The following is a 19,915-nucleotide window of genomic DNA, read 5'->3' as shown; positions in this document are numbered from 1 at the left end:
GAGAAATATTCCCTTAAAAATAGGACTAATTTTATAATGAATTTTAAAAATATAAAAGTAGGAACTCCAATATATATTGCGTAAAGAGAGTACGCATCTAGAAACTGAGCAAATACCACGTGTAATACACAGAAGAAAAAAATTTAGCAGAAATAGTTCAACTTTCACTTTGCCGTCAAAGTCCATAATGACTGACGCAAAAAATCCCGTTTTCAAAGGCGTCTGCTATGTTTAGCCTAAAACCATGTTTATATATGTCACCTTTCCAGGTTATATCTAATTATTTTAAATACATATGTTGCAAACATACGAAGTGAAAATAAAAAACAAAACAGCTGTAACACCGAGCATCACTAAAACATTCAAGCACCACAGAATGCAATTTAATGCAAATCATAAGAAGAACTAATCAACCTGCGGAATGACTTATTTTCTTTCGCCTGTTCACGTGCGTGTGTACATGAGAATGGGTGGGGGTGGGGTGCGCCTAATCATCTTAACCAACCACAATTTCTAGTTCAGTAAAGTTAACATGTAATGCTGATACAGCACCGACTTAATTGCCATACATACAAAAAATGCACTTATTAAAAATTAATTATCTTCCTGCATGAAAATATAACGCTTTGTGACTAGTCTTGCCTACCAAATAAGCAAACTACACATTTCTTTGTGGTAATGTTACTCCATATTACTTCCCCTGCAAAAGTTTTGTCAGTTCCAAATAAATCACAACTACGGCATGTAACTACATGAAATTAACTCATTTTTTGGACATAAAATTTTAAATACAATCCGGCTTTTCATGTTTTACGGCAGCAAACTTCACTATTTTCCACATCAACAGCAAGTTCCTTGAATTGAATATTATGAAAAAAATTAATCAGTTACATCGGGACTTTCACTGCTGTTTCTTCTGAAAACTGTTAATTTATCTGTATTTGTATTGGTAGAATTTCGGGACAACCTGTGATTCTTTCCTGCATGATCAGAGTTTGAAGGTGGGCGGTGCTCTCGTCGCCACTTCAGTACGGCTTTCCACACCCGGAGTTCAACTCCACCCCTAAAGAGAAGAGACATAACACAAAAATGTATTCCAAATATAACAAAAAATTGTTTTTATTTGTAATGCCGTGTTTCGGTCACTGAAGTACGAAGTATGAGTCGGATAAGGACAGGATGGCTTCATTCACATGTCGCTTTAAAGCACCGTGCTGCCAATGTCAAGCATGTATGAGGTACGTGACAAAAGTAAGGTTATAACATTAAATTAAAAATTAAATCTGTTGTGTAACAGCTCCAGAGAGCCAAGGCCGCTGGCCTCACGTTCACATGCCTAAGCAGAGGTGAACGATCATCCAACCAGATATAGGGTGACGTGTGGTCAGCACGATGAACTTCCAGCCATCTCTAGCTTTCCTGCAAGATTATATAAAGGTTTGTGGCAATGGTTCCACAATTATGTGGGGTACTGTTCACGTCTTCTGGTGATTGGTTGTAATTATACTAACAAATATTTTTTATTACTTTACCTTATTATCGTATTAAGTGGTATTAACCTTTTAAAGCAGAATGGTAAATATATGTACCAGCTGCTTTAACTATCAGTTACACAAAATGTTTTCTTTGTGGATTTTGTGAGATTCTCAGCATAAAAAAGGAATTATTTTCATAAACCGCATTAACCAGTTATCTTTGTAATGGTGAAGAGTTCAGTTTCCTTCGTGATATGGACTGAATTATTAACTATTACTTGGGCGACCTTCAGTTCCAATGACGAAGCCCCCTTACCTGAGATACAATCTTCGGAGATCCTCACGAGTAAGGTACAACAAAACATCATCAAGGCAGTATTCTTCAAACAGGAACTGAGAAAAAACATGTAAAAGTGAGTTAGGACAATTAACAAACATAAAATTCTATAGTCAATAGTATATATTAAAACAAATAAATGTACGCACATTTATGAATTGGTATGAAAAATGATAGAATAATTTTATAAGGACCCCCCAAAAGTAATGACATCCTATTGCAAGCATTAATAGATCTCGATGTCATCTCCAAACATCAGGAGCCCAGAAGGAAATAAAAGCAAGATTGATAATGCATTATTTAACGTGATAGAAGATACACAGAAGAGCAATGGCAGCGGGAAAAAAAGACTTATGATGAACTGTTCTGTGACATAACAGATAAATGCAAAGCACTGTGTTGTAAGACGGCATTATCAGATGCACTCCCTTACCTTATCAATAGAGCCCTGATCAAGATGCAGACTTCGGAGCCACTCGATAAGCTTAGGATCGGCTGAGCTGTCGGTAATGCTGATGTGTGGAAGGAGGCCTCCAGGATATGCGCCTTCATTTGTGGAGCACGCAGACTGCTGGGAACTGTAACTGTACAGCCAGAAACTGAATTTCTCAACTCGTACAGTAAGACGCCTTCAAGTTTCTTGCGATAATGCTTAACACATACCAACCATTACTTTTATAAAAGGAAATAAAAAATGGAAAGTAAGATTTGAGGTTTTCACAGCGGTGAGTATGAAGATTTCTGTCTTCTGGGTTGTCGCGCTGTGTAGTCTGGTCGATGTTAACCAGCGTTTCAGAGGTCATACTGCCTCCGTCATCAGTATGACCTCTGAAACGTTGGTTAACATCGACCAGACTACACAGCGCAACAACCCAGAAGACAGAAATCTTCAAAAAATGGAAACACTGCTAGTTATAAAACAGTAGTTTTCCAACTGCTGCAAAATATTTATTGTATTATATAATGGACCGGAACAAATTAAGACACAAAATATTGTCCGAGAAACAAAGCATTACTAGACTACCAGCAATAAAGTGCACCACAGTAAGTGTTTTAGAACTCACCCTAAGTCTGTGTGGGACTTCATTCCACCAGCTACCAAATTTAGCTGTTGCATCATCTGAACTAACACTTGGATCTGAAGTTTGTGTTCTTCAAGACCTTGCTTCAGGAGAGCTTGGTAGGTACGCTGACTGTCGAGAAGTTCCTGAAGTAACCTGCATCAAATGACATGAAGCACTGTTTCCAAATGCCACTTTTTACATTAATCCATACAATACATATAAATGAGTTATGTACCTCATGTTTTCGGCTTTCACAGTGCCCATCTGTTCCCTGTATTCCAACCGAAACTTGGCTGAACTAAGAAAGCTGTCAACAGTCTTCTGTGATTTATTTGAGTTTACAGTTGAAACTCCAGATTTGGAATCCTCCTCTGTTGGTTCCCCTGGGGGTCCATCAGGATGATCCTGTCCCCCCAAGTGTGCTCCAAGCTCTGGAAGATAAGAAAATCCTTAATTTCAACCCCTCTCTTCTGCAGACACAATTTTACTTACATACAATGTATTTAATAACACTCCCAATAGCTCAGACTAAGCAGGTAAACCTCGATTTATGCCCGGGACGCATTCCTGGATAAACCTGCGTAAATTGAAACTCTTTTTATAATGTAAATCAATGGGAAGTCAATGACATGCGTTCCCGGCACACAAACAATGACGACTTAAGTTCCTCAAAAATTGACTTCACCTTATCCGTGATAGCAATTTCAGTCAAGGGAATGTTTTTTCGATTCATGTCATCCACCCATTGCAACAGTAATTTCTTCATTCTTTCTAAAAGTTTACTTCTGCTATGACTCGCTTGCGTTGCAATTACTCTCGTAGCCTGTTGCATTGACTGTTTTATTTTATATGAATTTTTCATTATGGTAGTCACAGTGGAAGGAGGCAACTTCATACTTCTGCACACATTACGATGGGTATCACCGCCTTCCATTCTACGAATTACGTCAATCTTATCTTCTAACGCAGTAGACCTACTCAGTTTTTTAGCAACCCATTCACTTGTCTTACCAGACATGGTGGCTCTTCTACAATTTATAAATATAAAACAGTTGCTACTGCGGAATAGTGGTCGAAGAACAACACAAACACGTTTAGTGCACAGTTTTCTGCACATTCAATATGTCAACAAGAAGCGAACTGAGCGAATTTTTCCTTACTCCCTTATCAGGCTGAATGCAAATGAATCACTGTAAAGTGAGACCAATGCTCACATGACTGTCGCGCAATATTGGCGGATTTTTAGGAGATTATCTTGCAACTACTTAGCAATGAGTGCAGAGGTGACTGTATTTATAATTTCTATTCAAAATCAGCGATGTAAGAATTACGATTTAGTATAAGAATCAGTGCAAGAAACATTGTAAAACATTATAAATAATACTAAAATATATTGTTTCATTTTTTGACTTGCTGGTTTCAAAAGCGGCATTATTCTGAATCTGTGCAAATCGAGGTTTACCAACTACGGAGGACACAGAAAAAAGTACTCATGGCGTAATTTATGGTACTATCCCAGAATTTGCCTGCGAAGACTAAGAAGAAAAAAAACACAAGCTATCTCTCTCAGCAAAGGCCAATGTACACAAAGAAAGTTCTGGGTTCTAATCCCATACAACAAAGTCCAACAATTTGTCTCCTGATATTTAATAATGCCAACTTACTTGCAGAAAGAATTATGTAACAGGGTACTTATTTGATTGGTATAAACTGATAAATATGACTGAATTTGGTAAGTGGAATCCACTGTAGCAAACACAATTTCTTACCAGGAGATAATACAGTGATAGCTGCCTGAACAGCATTTCGGACCAGATTGTCCAACGCAAACATCCAATGAGGTTTGATGCTGTGAAGTCGTAATACAACATTTACCTGTAAATGAAAATCACTGTCACATATTGTCACCCATAAGTGAAATAATTAGGAGTATGGAACAGCTGTATTTACAGATACATCAATATGTACGAGGAATTTACCTATGAAGCAGAACTTCTTTTAAAATTTAAAATAAATGTAACATTGGAAAAACAGACATATGATTAAGAGATCGTATGTCATCACTGGATTCCAATTTATTAAAATTTTGTAACCACAGATAAATTAGTTTAAATTATTGGATGATCAAAATTATTTTCCTAAGAAAGTGAAAAAGATGTGAATATGTCACATTTTATATGAATTCACCAAAGCGCATTTTATCTTCGAGACTGAAATTTATATGAGTAGAGACAAAAATCAGTTTGTTACATAGACTAAATAATCCTAAAATTCTAAATTATCTGCATATACTCAAGTTCAATGGAGACCAGAAATGTACAGTCAAAAATTTGTAAATTCTTATTTAGACCTTGGAATTTTTACAGCAACCAATCAAAATGCATAAACAAAGTGAATTTGTTGAGTAAACTTAGTTTAATCAGAATCCTGACCATCCAATAATTTTACATGCATCCTACAGCACTCACACAAGTGCCTACTTACAGATTCTTGGAAGAGGTAGATAGCGAAGTGGAGCTGGCTAATAGCAGCTGCATCAAAGTCCAGCTCCTCCTTCAGTGTGTGGATAGCACTTTCGACCACTTCCCGATTCTGATCAGAAATATAGTCCCTCATTCCTCTCATCACAATCTCCAGATGTGACTGCAAAAAATTACTTTCATTTTCATTTCCTGATAACGAACTACAGACAGAAAAATTGTCATTCTTGGCAAGTTAACAGATACTCACATATGAAGACGTCTTACCTTATTCATGAAAGCCCATCATTGGACAATTTATCTTGAATCAGTCAATTTCAGTTAACACCCTCTCACCCTACTTCATGCAATTTTATTTCAATCAAAACATAAAATGTTCATGTTTATTTTTGTACAAATCACATTTTTAATTTATCACCGAGACATAAACACTTTATTAATCCTACTATAAAGTGAAGTAATTTAAACATACCATTGTAAGGACTGTTTCGCCAACGTCTCGATAAATGTTCTTCATCCACACCTCACAAATTTTATGTTCATCCTGACTAAGGACCCTTGAAAGGGTCATTCGCCGCTGAGAGTCCTTCTTCAGCAGATAGAAGCCGTCATGTTCAGCTGCCTCTCCCAGCACAGGAGCTCCACCTGGTCCTTTGGCCCCTGGGCTCAGATCCACCTCGGGTGACAGAAGACCGCCAGAGGAACTCCGTCTTGTAATACTGGGCGTTTCTGGCTCTGTCTCACAGGTAGTTGTTAAGCTAAGGGTAAGAATATTTGAACTTAGTACCACGAAAATTCATGATTTAGATCATACAAATGAACTTCCAATATGACTATAACTAGTCCCATAGCACAGGGTCCTCCTCATTCAAATGATTAAGAAATTCCCTGCTTTCAAGGAACCCAAAGATTCTTCACCACGTTCACAAAAGCCCTATCCTCAGCCACTCAAATCCAGTCCACACTTTTACAACCCTTTTTCTCCAGAAAACAAATTTTCTTTACTTAAACAGAGAAACCTTCCAATGGCCATTACTGGTAAATAAAACTTCTAAACAGATAAAATTAACACAAATAACAATAAAGACATTACGAGGATATGATAAACTGGTGGTAGTATTCCCCCAAAGGTCAAGAAGCTTTGACAGAATGTGAAACAAAAACAAACAGCATTACATGGATTGTGGTTGGTCCTGTGGGTTGTGATACAGTCTTGTAGGTGATTACAGACATTTTGAAGGAATGTATTACCTTCACTTTCAGAACTGCCTTTAAGATGGAAGTGAAATAATCCACCAGAAAGTTGTCATCACACCCCAAAAACCACAATCCATACTTTCACTGTCACGAAAATCTTGAATCTCAAATAGCATTGTGTTCATGCATCTAAATGTGTTTTCACTTAAAATGCTGTTGCTCTGTCTGAAAAAGCAGGCGTAACAACTCAAGGCTATTGCTCACTTACGAGTCATCTCTCATCAAATTTCACTTATTTTTTACTAAGCAATGTCAAGACCCACAAGGACAATTTACTATGCAATACATACCTTTGGTTTGCAAACAAAAATATTAGTATTAGTTTGGCATAGCCATTTTTTTTATCTTAAGGAGACCAATTTCCGAAAAATAAAGAAATCATGTTTCACTATGTGATAATCTCTTCGCAGTTCTGATTTAAAAATACATTATTCTGACACCAACATTTTTTTTAACAATGTTATGTTATTTTGATTGAACAAAATGCATTATTTGTTTATAAATTTTAAAAAATTATAATACTAATATGTACCAAAAATACATTTTAATATCTTAATTTTAATTTTTAAATGACAGACATGTCATAACGTCCAATCAAAACATAATAATGCTACAGCCAGAATACTATTATACAAGACTCCATATACCATAAATATTTTACGAATAAACAAACTGGTCTCTCTAAGATTAAGTTAATCAGTCAGCTTAGTATAAATTTAATTTCAATTAATAACAAAAGAGCAGAATCAATTAATCAATATTAAAATCAATCTTAAAGACAAAGGGGTCAGATTCTTGAATTAATCTGGCATAAGATAGGGTCCAGTGGGAGGCTATTGGGAACATGGTAGCTTAGGGTTCCACATAGTAAGCAGTTACTTCAACTTTGTGATGCATGTAAGGCATCCCCATGATTCAAAAGTTGAAAATATGAGTGGGACCTGATATTAAACGGTTCCCAAAATAAAACCATGGTTAAGAAAATAATACATCATTAGAGGCAACTTGAAAGTTTAAAAATGAACATTATCAGAAAACTTTCTGCCAAAGAAACCACTAATAAATGCATTCATCATCATCATTCATCACTGTGATAATTCAGAACAGCAAAAATGAAGCTACTAATATGTAAAGACTATAAATTCAATGCGACCTGGAATCTGAGATAACTTTCAGAAGAATTCTCATTTTAGGAACTCAATTTAAAGTTGTTTATATAGAGTTCAGCTACTAATTTTCTCTGTTTAAGGCTATACCCTATACAAAACAAACTACAAACTGAAATTTCAATGTGTCACGTATGAAAACGAAACTGTAAAGATAAAGGAACATGTCATGAACTGGGGTCACCAATTAAAGCTTGTTACATTAAACTGTACTTAAAAAGCGTAACAAATTCACCTCAAGAACGGAATCTTAAATTATTAAACTATTTGAAGTGAAATAATATTATCGCACAGCATCAAGTGGACATCATTTCCTCATTCTTCAAACAGAACCGTATATTGAATCAACATGTAAAGATCGTTTGCAATTATAAAAATTCATTATTAGAAAATTGACACAGCAGACCACAAAACCATAAACAACATGCAGAAAAGTACATTAACATCTAGCAGCCATCCTTGATTTTACATAAAGCAAATGTGTAGAGTGGCTGAGGATGAGCAGATAAAATGCAAGCAATGCTACGCAGGACTAAATAAAAACAAAAAATTAAAAAAACCAAGCAATATTAAAACCAAACAAAAGTATGTATTACCTGGAAAAGGACAGAGCTGCAGGCATGCTGATGGGAGAGAGCAGAGAGGGGCCCCGTGCACTCACAGGGTTCGACTTAGTATTGAAGCCTGCACTACTGCACATGAAAGAGTGAGGGGCCATAATATATCACATTAAGACCTGTCAGGGCTAGTGAAACAATAGCAACAGTAGACAGACAGTTGAGTTTGTCATTTATAATTTTTCGGCAAATGTTGGTTAACATCCTGGAAATATTAAGCAGAAATTGCGTTTTCTTTCAGATTCAAAATATGTTCCATCATGTACCACAGCGCTTATTCACAGTCGTATAATCAGTGTTTCAGATAGTTACGCCAAACACAAATAAGATTGAAGATTTCTGTCTTCTGGGTTGTTGCGCTGTGTAGTCTGGTCGATGTTAACCAACGTTTCAGAATGAATATTCATCGCCCTGATGACGGAGGCAGTATGGCCTCTGAAACGTTGGTTAACATCGACCAGACTACACAGCGCAACAACCCAGAAGACAGAAATCTTCATACTCATCGCCCTTATGATGGAGGCAGCATGACCTCCGAAACGTTGGTAAACATCTACCAGACTACATAGCGCAACAACCCAGAAGACAGAAATCTTCATACTCACCACTGTGAAAACCTCAAATCTTACACAAATAAGATTGATCACATTTAACATGGAATTAGATACTATCTGCCCATTAATAATCTTTAATTTTCAACTTCTTGCTCATATGTAGACACGTCTCTCTGCAACCCTGCGCACAGAGTATATGAAACAATAAATATGGAATTGTTCTGCAGATTCTATGGAAATGAAGTTAGGAAGGAATTATGTCTTGTATAATCTACATTAATTTCAGATTTGAAGAAAATATTAACCTCAGCCATCAAGTACACAGGTTTTGATCTTTGTGCGAGATTTGAGATCATCATAGTGGTGAAGAAGAAGTGGTCTTCTGGGTTCTGAGGCAGGCAGGTATAGGATTATACAAATGGATGTTCAAGAAATTTGTTTAGTAACATGCACATTTTATCTATGATAACAAACCTGTAATGACTACTTAGTATTTCCAGTTGTAACCTCAGATGTGCTTAATCACAGGCATTTATTTAGATTCCTTTCCAAAATAAACAGAAAGGTTCTATTTTAGTTAGCTTCATGATGGATATTTAGTTCAGAATGTCACATTCATTATAAATTATGAATGAGGGTACAAAAGAAAAGTACAAATTTTAGAGCATTAACTTTCATTAAGACCCTTAACAGAGCGTGAGAAAAAACATGCAACTTTAAACTTCAGACGTCTTTCAACAAAATGCACATGATTCAAATTTTAGATTTTAAAATATAGTTTCAAATCATACAAACAAATTAGTCAAAATATTTTATAATACAAAGTTCAGTACATTACAAAACACAAACCAAACTTTACTGCATGCATTAATATATAAAATACCAGAATATGTAATTTACAAAATACCAGCAGGTTAGTTTAATAGTTAAAAAAACTCACTAAATATCCTACAGTTTTCAACAATCAAATACAATTTTGAAGCTAACCAAAATTCAACTTCAATGTGTGCTTCTTTGCATACAGTTGTCTGTCAATACACATTCCACTTCAATTAATGTCAACCATAAGCATATTAATTTACTGTGAATAAATATAAATGTGTCCATGCATTTTGTCAATAAAAATAATGCATATTAAATACAATATAATAAGACCAAAAATATAATAGCTCAGATAATGGGAGATGGTAAGACGAGCATTTCTGTCGAAATAACAAACAACTCAATTTTGATCATTTAATTTTTACTATAAATTTTCCACCCATCATAAGCACATCCGCTGAAAGCAGAGTTTGTCTATAATAAACAGAACACATTTAGATGTCTATAAATAATGCACCCTTTTTTAAATGAAAGATGGCCACCAAAGCAAATTAAAAACATTGAACAGGAACCTGGAAAATTAAGATTAAACATAAAATTAGTGCGACTATGAAATGCAGAGCATCACTAAATCAGCCAACACGATTAAACACTTACCACCGATATTTAAACTCCCAGCAATGGGTGTCCAGACCCCCATTACACAACAGTTCCATTTTAAATGACACATTATCAAAATACTCAAAGTGGTTTTCTCTCACATCTGTTTCTTGGTATGAGTTATCAACATTCACTATGGCAATTATTATCAACTTCCGCTTTGCATTTCCTGCTGGTAAAGGATGTTTATGGCCTACTTACTACTTCAAATACAAATCCTGTCATGATACTTGGTTACCACACAAAGATTGGTATTACTAATACAGTTATGACTAAGTATATAAATGTAAAAGTCCATTTGACAGTATCCTGACCACATTAAAATTAAATTCGTGGCATAACAGCTCCAGAGAGCCAAAGCCGACTAGCTTGACTGCTGGCCTCACGTTCACATGCCTAAGCAGAGGTGAACGATCATCCAACCAGATATAGGGTGACGTGTGGTCAGCATGACGAACCCCCAGCCATTGCTAGCTTTCCTGACTGGATTACGCTACTTATTGTAGCTCCCCAATTTCCTCACGATGCTGGGTTGGCACCGGTCCCATACACTGGTTGAAAGCTCATGAGAAAATTTCTTTTCCCCCTGAGACCCGAACCAGCGCGCATTCCATATCACCAGTCCGAAGCATGATGCCTCAGACCACATGGCTAGGGTGAGGGACATCCTGACCACATACGCACAAAAAATTTAACAGAATGAAAACTGACGATAAGCTTTGTAGTTTTATTCAACAGTCTACTCTCTTCTTCCCTTGCCAAAATGCAACAGTTTAAAGAACACACAGAAGAATCCTTACGCTGTAATTTTACTTTTAAATATGCTGTTTCAAATGACTTGTTTATCACCGATTTTTAACTCATAAATATTAAACACAAAGAGAGCAGAAAAAAGAAATCATTTTGTTCCATCAATGAAAGTCATTGAATGTAAAAAAATAATATGATATGCTGAAGTCAACAGAAGTGTTGATAGCACTAAACACATTACATACTACTACAAATGTTACTCAAATTAAAGAGATATATTATAAAGATTTCTGTCTTCTGTTGTTGAATATTCATCGCCCTGATGACGGAGGCAGTATGACCTCTGAAACGTTGGTAAACATCGACCAGACTATACAGCGCAACAACCCAGAAGACAGAAATCTTCAATTTAGATCTTGGCACTAGATGTAAGTGAATGGTTAATGTCACATGCCCCTTCAGAGAAAGAAACCTTGGTACCCCTTCGATAGTAGGCTTGGAGGTCCTCACCATCCAATCTGAAAGTCGCAGCAAAAAGAATAATTCCTGCCCTTGCAGGAAATCAAATCTTGGCCTTTCTGGCATATAGTCTGTTACTTTATTGACTGAGACTTGCATCAAGATACTACACCTATACAATACGTTGGTATGCGCTCTCTAAGACAAAAATGTGAAGATCCCATATTTTGTCGTGTGAATGTTTTCTATCACGTTCTAAATAATTATTAAAAAATCACATTCCACTGTCACATAGCAAAATGTGGTTACTTGAAACACATGCGCATCTTCACACGCTATTACTTACGTATCGTCTGGAGAGTTCAGTCCGTGACAAGTAGCATGATTGTTAGTCCTATCATATCGCCCTCCCACTCTGTCTGCAGGCACAGAAATACTACGATTAAACTCCTGAGGGGCTGCAAGCCGCGACGACTTCTTCTTCCTAAAACAAAAGAAAGAAAATGAAGACTCCTTGTTCTGTTTAATGTGTTGTATGCAATAACACACATTTAGCAGACACAAAATAACTTACTCTGTTAAAAAGGTGTCCTCCAGCAGCTCTGCTGCAGTTGCTCTTTTGTCTGCGTCTGGTTCAAAGCAACACAAAATGAAACTTTTGGCCTTCTCCGAAAGCTCTGTTGGAATTTCAGGATGGATTTTATAATAGCCCACCTACAAGGACAAGAGCAAAATAACTCCAGAAGAAACTTTCACATCTTAACTAAATAATATAATCTTACAGAATAAGTGGCATAAATTATTTGCACCCACAGCAGTGATTGAGGGGTGGGGGGATCTTTCATATCGAACAACAGTGCACAACATACTTTGAAGACTGCTGCTTGTGGAGATCCAAGCTCAATAAATGGAGGTTTTCCTGTTGCCATCTCCACAACTGTACAACCAAGTGACCAAATATCAGCCTGAAATAAAGAAAGAAGTCTAATCAGTGCCATTTCACATATCACACATTAACCCTTATATGACATTTTATGTTCTCAGAGGTGAAGAAGTTAACTGTCTTCAAGGTAGCTGTCAATGTTTACAGCTGATAACAAACTATAAGAATACGCAGCTCCACGAACCAGAACATCACATTCAAATTTGTGGTTAAATTGCTTGAACTACATCACAGCAGCACAGACACCAGTAAAAATAATGTTATCAAATATTCCAAGAAAATTGTTACTCTCAACCATAGTGCCTAGTACAAAAAACAATTAAATGTTCATTAATAGTCATAAAATCAAAACAAAATACTAAAAATCAAATATTACTACTCACAGGAGCACCATAACCTCTCTGGCCTTTGTCAATCACTTCTGGAGCCATGTACTGCAATGTTCCAGTGAAAGTTTCTGTACTCGGACAGAGGCCAGCTAACCTTTTAGATGTTCCGAAGTCAGAAATTTTCACAACTCCACTGTAAGTGTTTACTAGTACATTGTCACCTACAAATCAATAAAAGAACAATTCCTCAATAAAGACAAAAACAAGAGATTTCTAATAAACCAAATTTTATACCTTTAGAAAAATTGACAGTGGAACCACAGTTCCGGAGAATCTGATGTAAATACGCAAACGCAGCAGTAGCGTGAAGCGCAATGTGCCTTTATTTGTATAAATAAATGTTTGTAGAACCTAAACCATTTGTGATATGTAAAATCTGAAAACAGATATGGAAAGCTCAAGAGGTAATACGTATTTCGTACACAATATGTCCAGATCCATCTCCTCGGTTTTCGAGAGGCGGGCGCTTAACGTACCAGATGCATTGAAAATTGTACACAATGGTTCATTAAAATTTCAATAAATGTATAAACAATTATAATTACAATAAAATACATTACAGATTCTTAAAGGTCCTTATTTACTGATCATTTTACATTATCCTTACTCTTACCATTCCTGAGGAATGAACTTTTAAAGGAGACTCGGCGCTGGATCTTACATATCCTCGTAACTAACGCTGTTTTTGCCGAATGACCCTTCCGTATAGACGTATTGACGTCAAAAAAGTTCATAATAATACTGAAAACTGTACAACTGTAAAATATTTAACGAGTGAAAGAATATGAGTATATCTTTTAAGCAAATGTAACAGCAAAAAATATTAATTTATTATCACAGCATATTTATATGTAATATTACAAAATATTATAATGTATTAAATAACACCAAATGAAGCATAACCTTAACACAGTGAGTGAGACACAATGATCCAAAACGTGTTCTGATATACATAAGATGCCTGTTCAAGATTCTGCCAGAACTGCAGCACTGGATACTCTATTTTAAATGAGGTCTTGTACAAATCATAGACTCTATTATAATCCTTGTACATCTTGTGATCAAAGATTCATTATATTACGATAATGGACTGTGAGAGATCTGGGTGTGTCTGTGTTCAAGAAAATTAACGCACATAGTAAATCTAATATGTAGTCAGATAACTGTGATGATAATGATGGCAAGTCAGAAGTTATTAGTGATTACAGTACTATTCAGATTACTTTAATTACTGGCAAAATACTACATTTCAATAAATCTCATAGCATCTAGAACAGATAGGTTACTTTTACTAACGATGAGAACCCAGTAATTGGTAACATTGAATGTACCCCATAAACTCCCCATACTCTAGTCGTCTTAATTCATTTACATATATATAAATTGCTTCTGGATTTATAATAATTTTAAAACGCCCCCTCCTTTTTAAAAATGGCCAGTCCTCAAAAGTGTTAAAAAGAACTAGAATCTTACTGTTATCATGTAATAATTTTTTTTAAAGTTCATGTTTCATATGCAGAGAGAGTGAGAAACGAAAGGATTAGAGAAATCATAAGGATGGATCGAGATATAATTGAGGAGACAGAGAAAAGACAACTGATTTGGTACAGACACATGCAAAGGATGGAGGAGGAAAGGTTACCAAAGAAGACTATGAAATGGCAACCAAAAAAGAGAACGAAGAGAGGGAGACCAAGACCAGGATGGAAAGACAGAATTATAAGAACCATGACAGAGTGGAAACTACCTCCGGAAGGATGGGAGAATAGAGAAGAATGGAAGAAAATATTAGGCACCAGAAGACCGAAGTAACAGTCAAGAAATGGAAGAAGAAGAATCTTTCATATACATAACAAATATTTTACCATGGATCCAAAGTTACCTTTGATGTCCCTGTGAACAATCTTTTGGTCATGAAGATACTTCAAGCCCTCCAGGATTTGTTTTGTATAGTATGATATCGTAGACTCGTTTTCTTTAAGCGGGCCCCATTTTGACCTTAAAAGAGCTGACAAACTTCCTGCAAAAGAATACTGAATATATATACAAAGAAGCAGCTAAACATTTCTGAGGTTGGGGCAGAGCAGTACACAATTAATACATCTCATTCGCAACGTAAACTGCACTTCACAACTCTACAACGAAAATACAAGTTAGGTATGATTACAAACCTCCAGGAACTTGTTCCATGAATATTTTGAAAAATCCTCCCTCAGAGACAGATCCCAGGTACTGAACAATATTTCGATGCCTCAACTGTGAATGAAGTTTAATTTCCTCATGTAATGGCTGAACATCACTACAAAAAACAAAATATTTTTTTAAAAAAATCATTACTTAGTTTACGCTATGTTGATAATAAATTTTTGTTGTTTATCTTGTGCTCTACAATAACACAACATACAACTAAATACACAAATCTTGTATATATTTAATTTTATTTTAGTATGTGTAATAAACAGTGAAGCTTTAGAATCAACTCTTCATTTCTTAAGAAAATTTTTTTCACTTCTTGCCAATTTGAATGCGTTCGCAGAATTCGTAATTATATACTAGTGTGGAGAGTTTTACTAACAAGATCATCTTAAAATAAAAAAAGTCTTATATCCATTTAGTTTTGTTTATGCAAGTAATTTATTAGTCCTGCCAAATGTGCCTAATAAGCATTCAATGTATAAATTTATGGTCCTGTGATAGGCAATGTATTTTTATATAACCCTGTTTATGATTCATTAAGGATGAAAACATAAAAAACAGTCCACTCGGAACAACAGTGATAGAATAGCATCAAATAGTCATGAAGTCACTTACCCAAGATTTTTCTCTGGAATCTCCTTGGCAGCAATCCTAACTTGAGTATTTAAATCTCTGGCAGCATATACAACACCGTATGTGCCTTTCCCCAGGATAATCCTCTTCCCCACGTCATCCAACTCATATTCAAACTACAATTGACAAGTAGAGAGATTAGGATTTCAATGGCAATACCGGCCTATTAAAATGTCCACAGCAGGAGCAACGGCCTTCAGAAATGATACTAAAGTAGTGAAATTTGATATAAACACTTCAAGTAACTTACTTTCATTTGATCAGTAGATGGATCAGAGTCCAAATCCGTGACCATTCCTTCCTGATCAGCTGTCATCTCTAGAATAAGACTGTGGAATCGTTGACGATACTGGGCTGATGGTAGGAACATTTGAAAGTCATCTGAATTTTGGTGAACATACAGGAACAAGCATCTCTCATCACGCTTGTACAAACTGTTGAAATATGTTAATACCAGTCAGAACTTGGAATGTTATTAGGACTTCTACTGAATGCATAAATGTTAAAATATGACGCATCGACGGCTGGCACATACAATCATTCAAAACCTGTGACTACAGCAAGAATAGTCATCGTGCCTTATAGTTAAGGGCCTTTAAGTGTTGCTCACATTAAAACATACATTTATTTGTAAAGTTATCCCAGCCACATGACATACAATTATACCAGTCCAGAACCCCTATAACTGTTGGAATTAAAATTTGAACTGGCCAGCAAATCACGTGTGAAAGATCCCACGCTAGCATGTCATGTGTGGAGGTTCTCACGCTAGCAAGGGATCTGGAAGTTAGGTCAAGAACACGTGCAGTAATCGAGTGGAGACAGTCGACAGCGGGCTTTCAGCCAGTAAACAAGACTTTTGTACCTGTTATGAGAAGTTGTGTATGAGAGGACCCAAATTTCAAAAGTAAAAGTATTCTGTGTTCTTCTTTAATTTGTTGTTCCTAATTTGTTTATTTATATAAAAAAAATTATCACGTCAACCCTGAGGTGATCCTTGTTCCCCACTGACTCTATTTCGGGATATAACAATCCCTTGCCGCCGGAACAAAGAAAGTGACAGGCAGTGAGAAAGTAAAGTATAGTTATACAATCTTAATTTATGATATAAATATTCCATTTCAGCTTGACATTTAATTAACAGTTGTATCAACAGGTCGACACTTGCCACTCAAGCTACCAAATATCATCGGGGAGTATCGACTGCCTTGATCATTCTTGTCAAGGAACACACAGATGTATCAATTTCCTTTCAAAAGACGTAAGTTACAAAAGCAACTTATCTTACCTCACACTGCGAATCATGCTGGCTGTGAACAACCAATCGTGAACTTGACGGCAGCTCCCCTTCATACTGTCTAAGCACAAGTTCCAAATCTGAACTGATTTCTCTTCAGCCCCTAGATTCACATTAACATAGCTAGGCATGAGGATTTTTGTTGGTTCTAAAACCAGCATCTGAAGAAAGAATAAAATTCAATATTAATTGCAATTGTGCAGACCAAATACCTTGAATTATGGTCTTCTGAGTTGTATTATGTATCCTTGTAATTACCAACATTTTGGTGGCACCAATTCCCCCCCCCCCCCCATCTCCAGCATATTATTCAGAGTCAAAATGATCTCTTCCCTTTAGGTTTTTCAGCCAATATTTTTTATTTCTTTCTAATTATCTTTCAGTGTGCCACCCGTACCATACATGTCAACATCCTTATTCACCATAACAAATTAGATGAAGAGTGCAAACTGTAAAGCTCATTATGTAATCTACTCCACATTTTGTTACATTCCGTTTCTTTGGTTCAAATATTCTTCGTGGCATTATTATATAAGTCATATGAAAGCAGACAGTTTTAAACAGTACTAAGAAGCATTGTGTAATTAATTGATATTTTCTGAAACAGCAATTAAATCTTTTAAAATGAAGTTCACATTAATTCTGTCCTATACTTACAGGAAAGCGAATACAGTCCCCAACTTCAGTCTTAGTTGCTTCTACGAAGTACTCAACCCAAAACTGAAACACTTGTTGTTCCGGAGACGCTTCCGAATCTCCGTTCTTGCGAAAGCGATCTATCAGTGAAATGTTGCCTATTGTTGATTTCAGGTACCTGTGCAAGTGGACAACGCGCATTTAAATGACTGAAAACTAATTAAAAATCTGTGTAAAAAGTTTTAGTTCGAGCAGACAATGCGCTTGTAATTTCCTGATAATTAAATAAAAAGTTGTGTAAATACTTCAACACCAAACTTAAATGTACTTACCTAAACAAACTGGAAAATTTTCATCATACCTATTCTTCAGGGGCACTATGTTAACCTCCTAGTAGCCACATATATATAGCAAAGACATTTACTAAGAAATATTTTCAGCTCATACTAGTACGAAATCACTTTACTGACTAAGTTTTGTAACATGCTGATATGTTACATTTTTCCCCATATAACTTAAAAAAAATCCAATATAAAATTATAATATTAATATTATTTCCTTGTTCTAGTCGGCTACAAAGCAGTTACGATGCTAAAATGGAAACAAATCCGTAATAAAGCTGTCCACTTACCAATTAGGTGGTTTCAATTTGAACATACATTCTGCTGCCTGTATTGCCTTAGAATGGTCTTCAGCAAGAACGCTAATTTCAAAGAATGTAGCAACATCCCAGTAGTCTTGAAGGGATGATAAACTACCTTTCTTTCCTATTAAATTGTTCAGTACCATACCTAAACATAAGTCATTTTTGGTTATTTATCTGTGAAAACATTACTCAGTGGAATTAAATTTGATACTTTTTAATACCTTATTTATAAAATATTAATTTCGGGAAAGTTTTAATCTTTGTACCTAGACATCAATGGGAGGATAATCTTGGACAGGATCTATGGGAGATAGGAGTTGAAGGAGACTGGATATTGTTGGCCCAGGACAGGGTCTGGTGGAGGGCTTTGGTTAATTCGGGGACGAACCTTTGGGTTTGGCAAGCCATCTAGTTAGTTAGTTAGTTAGTTAGTTACTGGCGATAATTTTGGGAAATAAGGATAACAATTTTTCTTTCTCCGCAGTCTTAAAATTCAACTTATAATACTAAAAATAACTTAATGAGAACAGAATGTAAAAACTGACTTTCAGTATTCAAAATAGAAAATTTTTCTCAGATTTTTCAGGAATGGGTGTAAATGTACAAATCAAGGAAGGAAAACTTTGGGAGGAAAATATTTAATTTCTGACAAATTTTAATTCAAATCAATGACAGCAGCTATATTCTGGAGGAATGACTTGTTCGACTCTAGATGTAATGTTTATCATGTAAATCAAGTTGAATATTATTACAGATAAGATCAAGTGAAAAGGTAATCAATATAACGTACCTATATGCTGAAGTTCTTCCGACTTTGAAAACTCATTGCCTGCGATAACCAGCAATGTCGCCAAATTAATACCAGCATATTCATTGGGTTGTACCTCAAAACCCTTCCGGTACCAGCGAATTGCATTTTTGAGACTGTCTTCGTCTGTATGGCGCGATTCCACAAACTTGTCTTTGTAAATTCGTCCACACAGACACAACATATCAGGAACGTGGTTCTCCTTCTTCTCAAGTGCTTTTTCAATTACGCGGAGAGCATTTTCCCGGTCTCCTTCTTTGTTCCGCCTGTAACACAACATGAATCATTAATTTTTGCCAACTTCATAATTGACCATGATAATCAAACCCTGCATATCCAGGCACAACTATTCCATAATACCTAATGCTATGTGATTTCTATTGATAACGTTAAAGGCATTTTAAAAAAAATGTAAAGTCACTGAAAACAAATTAAATACCTATTCAAGGCAAATGCATAAAGATATCTGATGGCTGGTGTGCTGATGTAATTTTTTTTATTCGGAATTGTTTTCAGATCATCAACCAGCTGTACCATGGCATCATAATCTTGAATTTCTCTGAATGAAATAAGGACATTCAGTACCACTTCTCCAGACAAGACATTGGGGTCGTCCAGTCGTTTCCTCATATTATGAAGAGCCTTCGCTAACTCATCACCAGAATACAACTCTCTTGCCTTGCGCAAGTCCGACAGAAATTTCTCCTTCATGTGTGCCCTAAAGTC

General features: G+C 35.8%; 1 protein-coding gene across 15 annotated transcripts in view; it reads right to left on the bottom strand.

The window, feature by feature from the left end:
- The window catches only part of Ask1 (apoptotic signal-regulating kinase 1), a 40,991-nt gene that overhangs the window by 8,609 nt on the left and 12,467 nt on the right, over positions 1-19,915 (bottom strand). For 12 of the 15 annotated variants that reach the window (XM_022066371.2, XM_022066366.2, XM_022066363.2 and 9 more), the window contains 22 exons: positions 19,629-19,907; positions 19,172-19,455; positions 18,367-18,526; positions 17,757-17,913; positions 17,091-17,260; positions 16,053-16,236; positions 15,785-15,918; positions 15,145-15,272; positions 14,856-14,993; positions 12,968-13,134; positions 12,511-12,606; positions 12,216-12,355; positions 11,988-12,125; positions 8,376-8,471; positions 5,829-6,114; positions 5,361-5,519; positions 4,646-4,751; positions 3,112-3,307; positions 2,877-3,029; positions 2,246-2,396; positions 1,792-1,868; positions 968-1,063 (listed from right to left, as the gene is read on the bottom strand). In XM_022066371.2, coding sequence (XP_021922063.2) covers positions 968-1,063; positions 1,792-1,868; positions 2,246-2,396; positions 2,877-3,029; positions 3,112-3,307; positions 4,646-4,751; positions 5,361-5,519; positions 5,829-6,114; positions 8,376-8,471; positions 11,988-12,125; positions 12,216-12,355; positions 12,511-12,606; positions 12,968-13,134; positions 14,856-14,993; positions 15,145-15,272; positions 15,785-15,918; positions 16,053-16,236; positions 17,091-17,260; positions 17,757-17,913; positions 18,367-18,526; positions 19,172-19,455; positions 19,629-19,907 — 3,495 coding nt within the window. The remainder of the gene's footprint in view (positions 1-967; positions 1,064-1,791; positions 1,869-2,245; positions 2,397-2,876; positions 3,030-3,111; positions 3,308-4,645; positions 4,752-5,360; positions 5,520-5,828; positions 6,115-8,375; positions 8,472-11,987; positions 12,126-12,215; positions 12,356-12,510; positions 12,607-12,967; positions 13,135-14,855; positions 14,994-15,144; positions 15,273-15,784; positions 15,919-16,052; positions 16,237-17,090; positions 17,261-17,756; positions 17,914-18,366; positions 18,527-19,171; positions 19,456-19,628; positions 19,908-19,915) is intronic. The other 3 variants (XM_022066362.2, XM_022066373.2, XM_022066375.2) reach the window with 3 other exon arrangements.

The sequence above is a fragment of the Zootermopsis nevadensis genome, unplaced genomic scaffold (genome assembly GCF_977971745.1).
Source record: "Zootermopsis nevadensis isolate Lab colony 2312 unplaced genomic scaffold, Znev_1.0 Znev_ptg000024l, whole genome shotgun sequence".
Taxonomy (NCBI): Eukaryota; Metazoa; Arthropoda; class Insecta; order Blattodea; family Termopsidae; genus Zootermopsis; species Zootermopsis nevadensis.
Note: the sequence above shows the minus strand (reverse complement) of the source record. Positions and strands in the feature narration are given on the sequence as shown.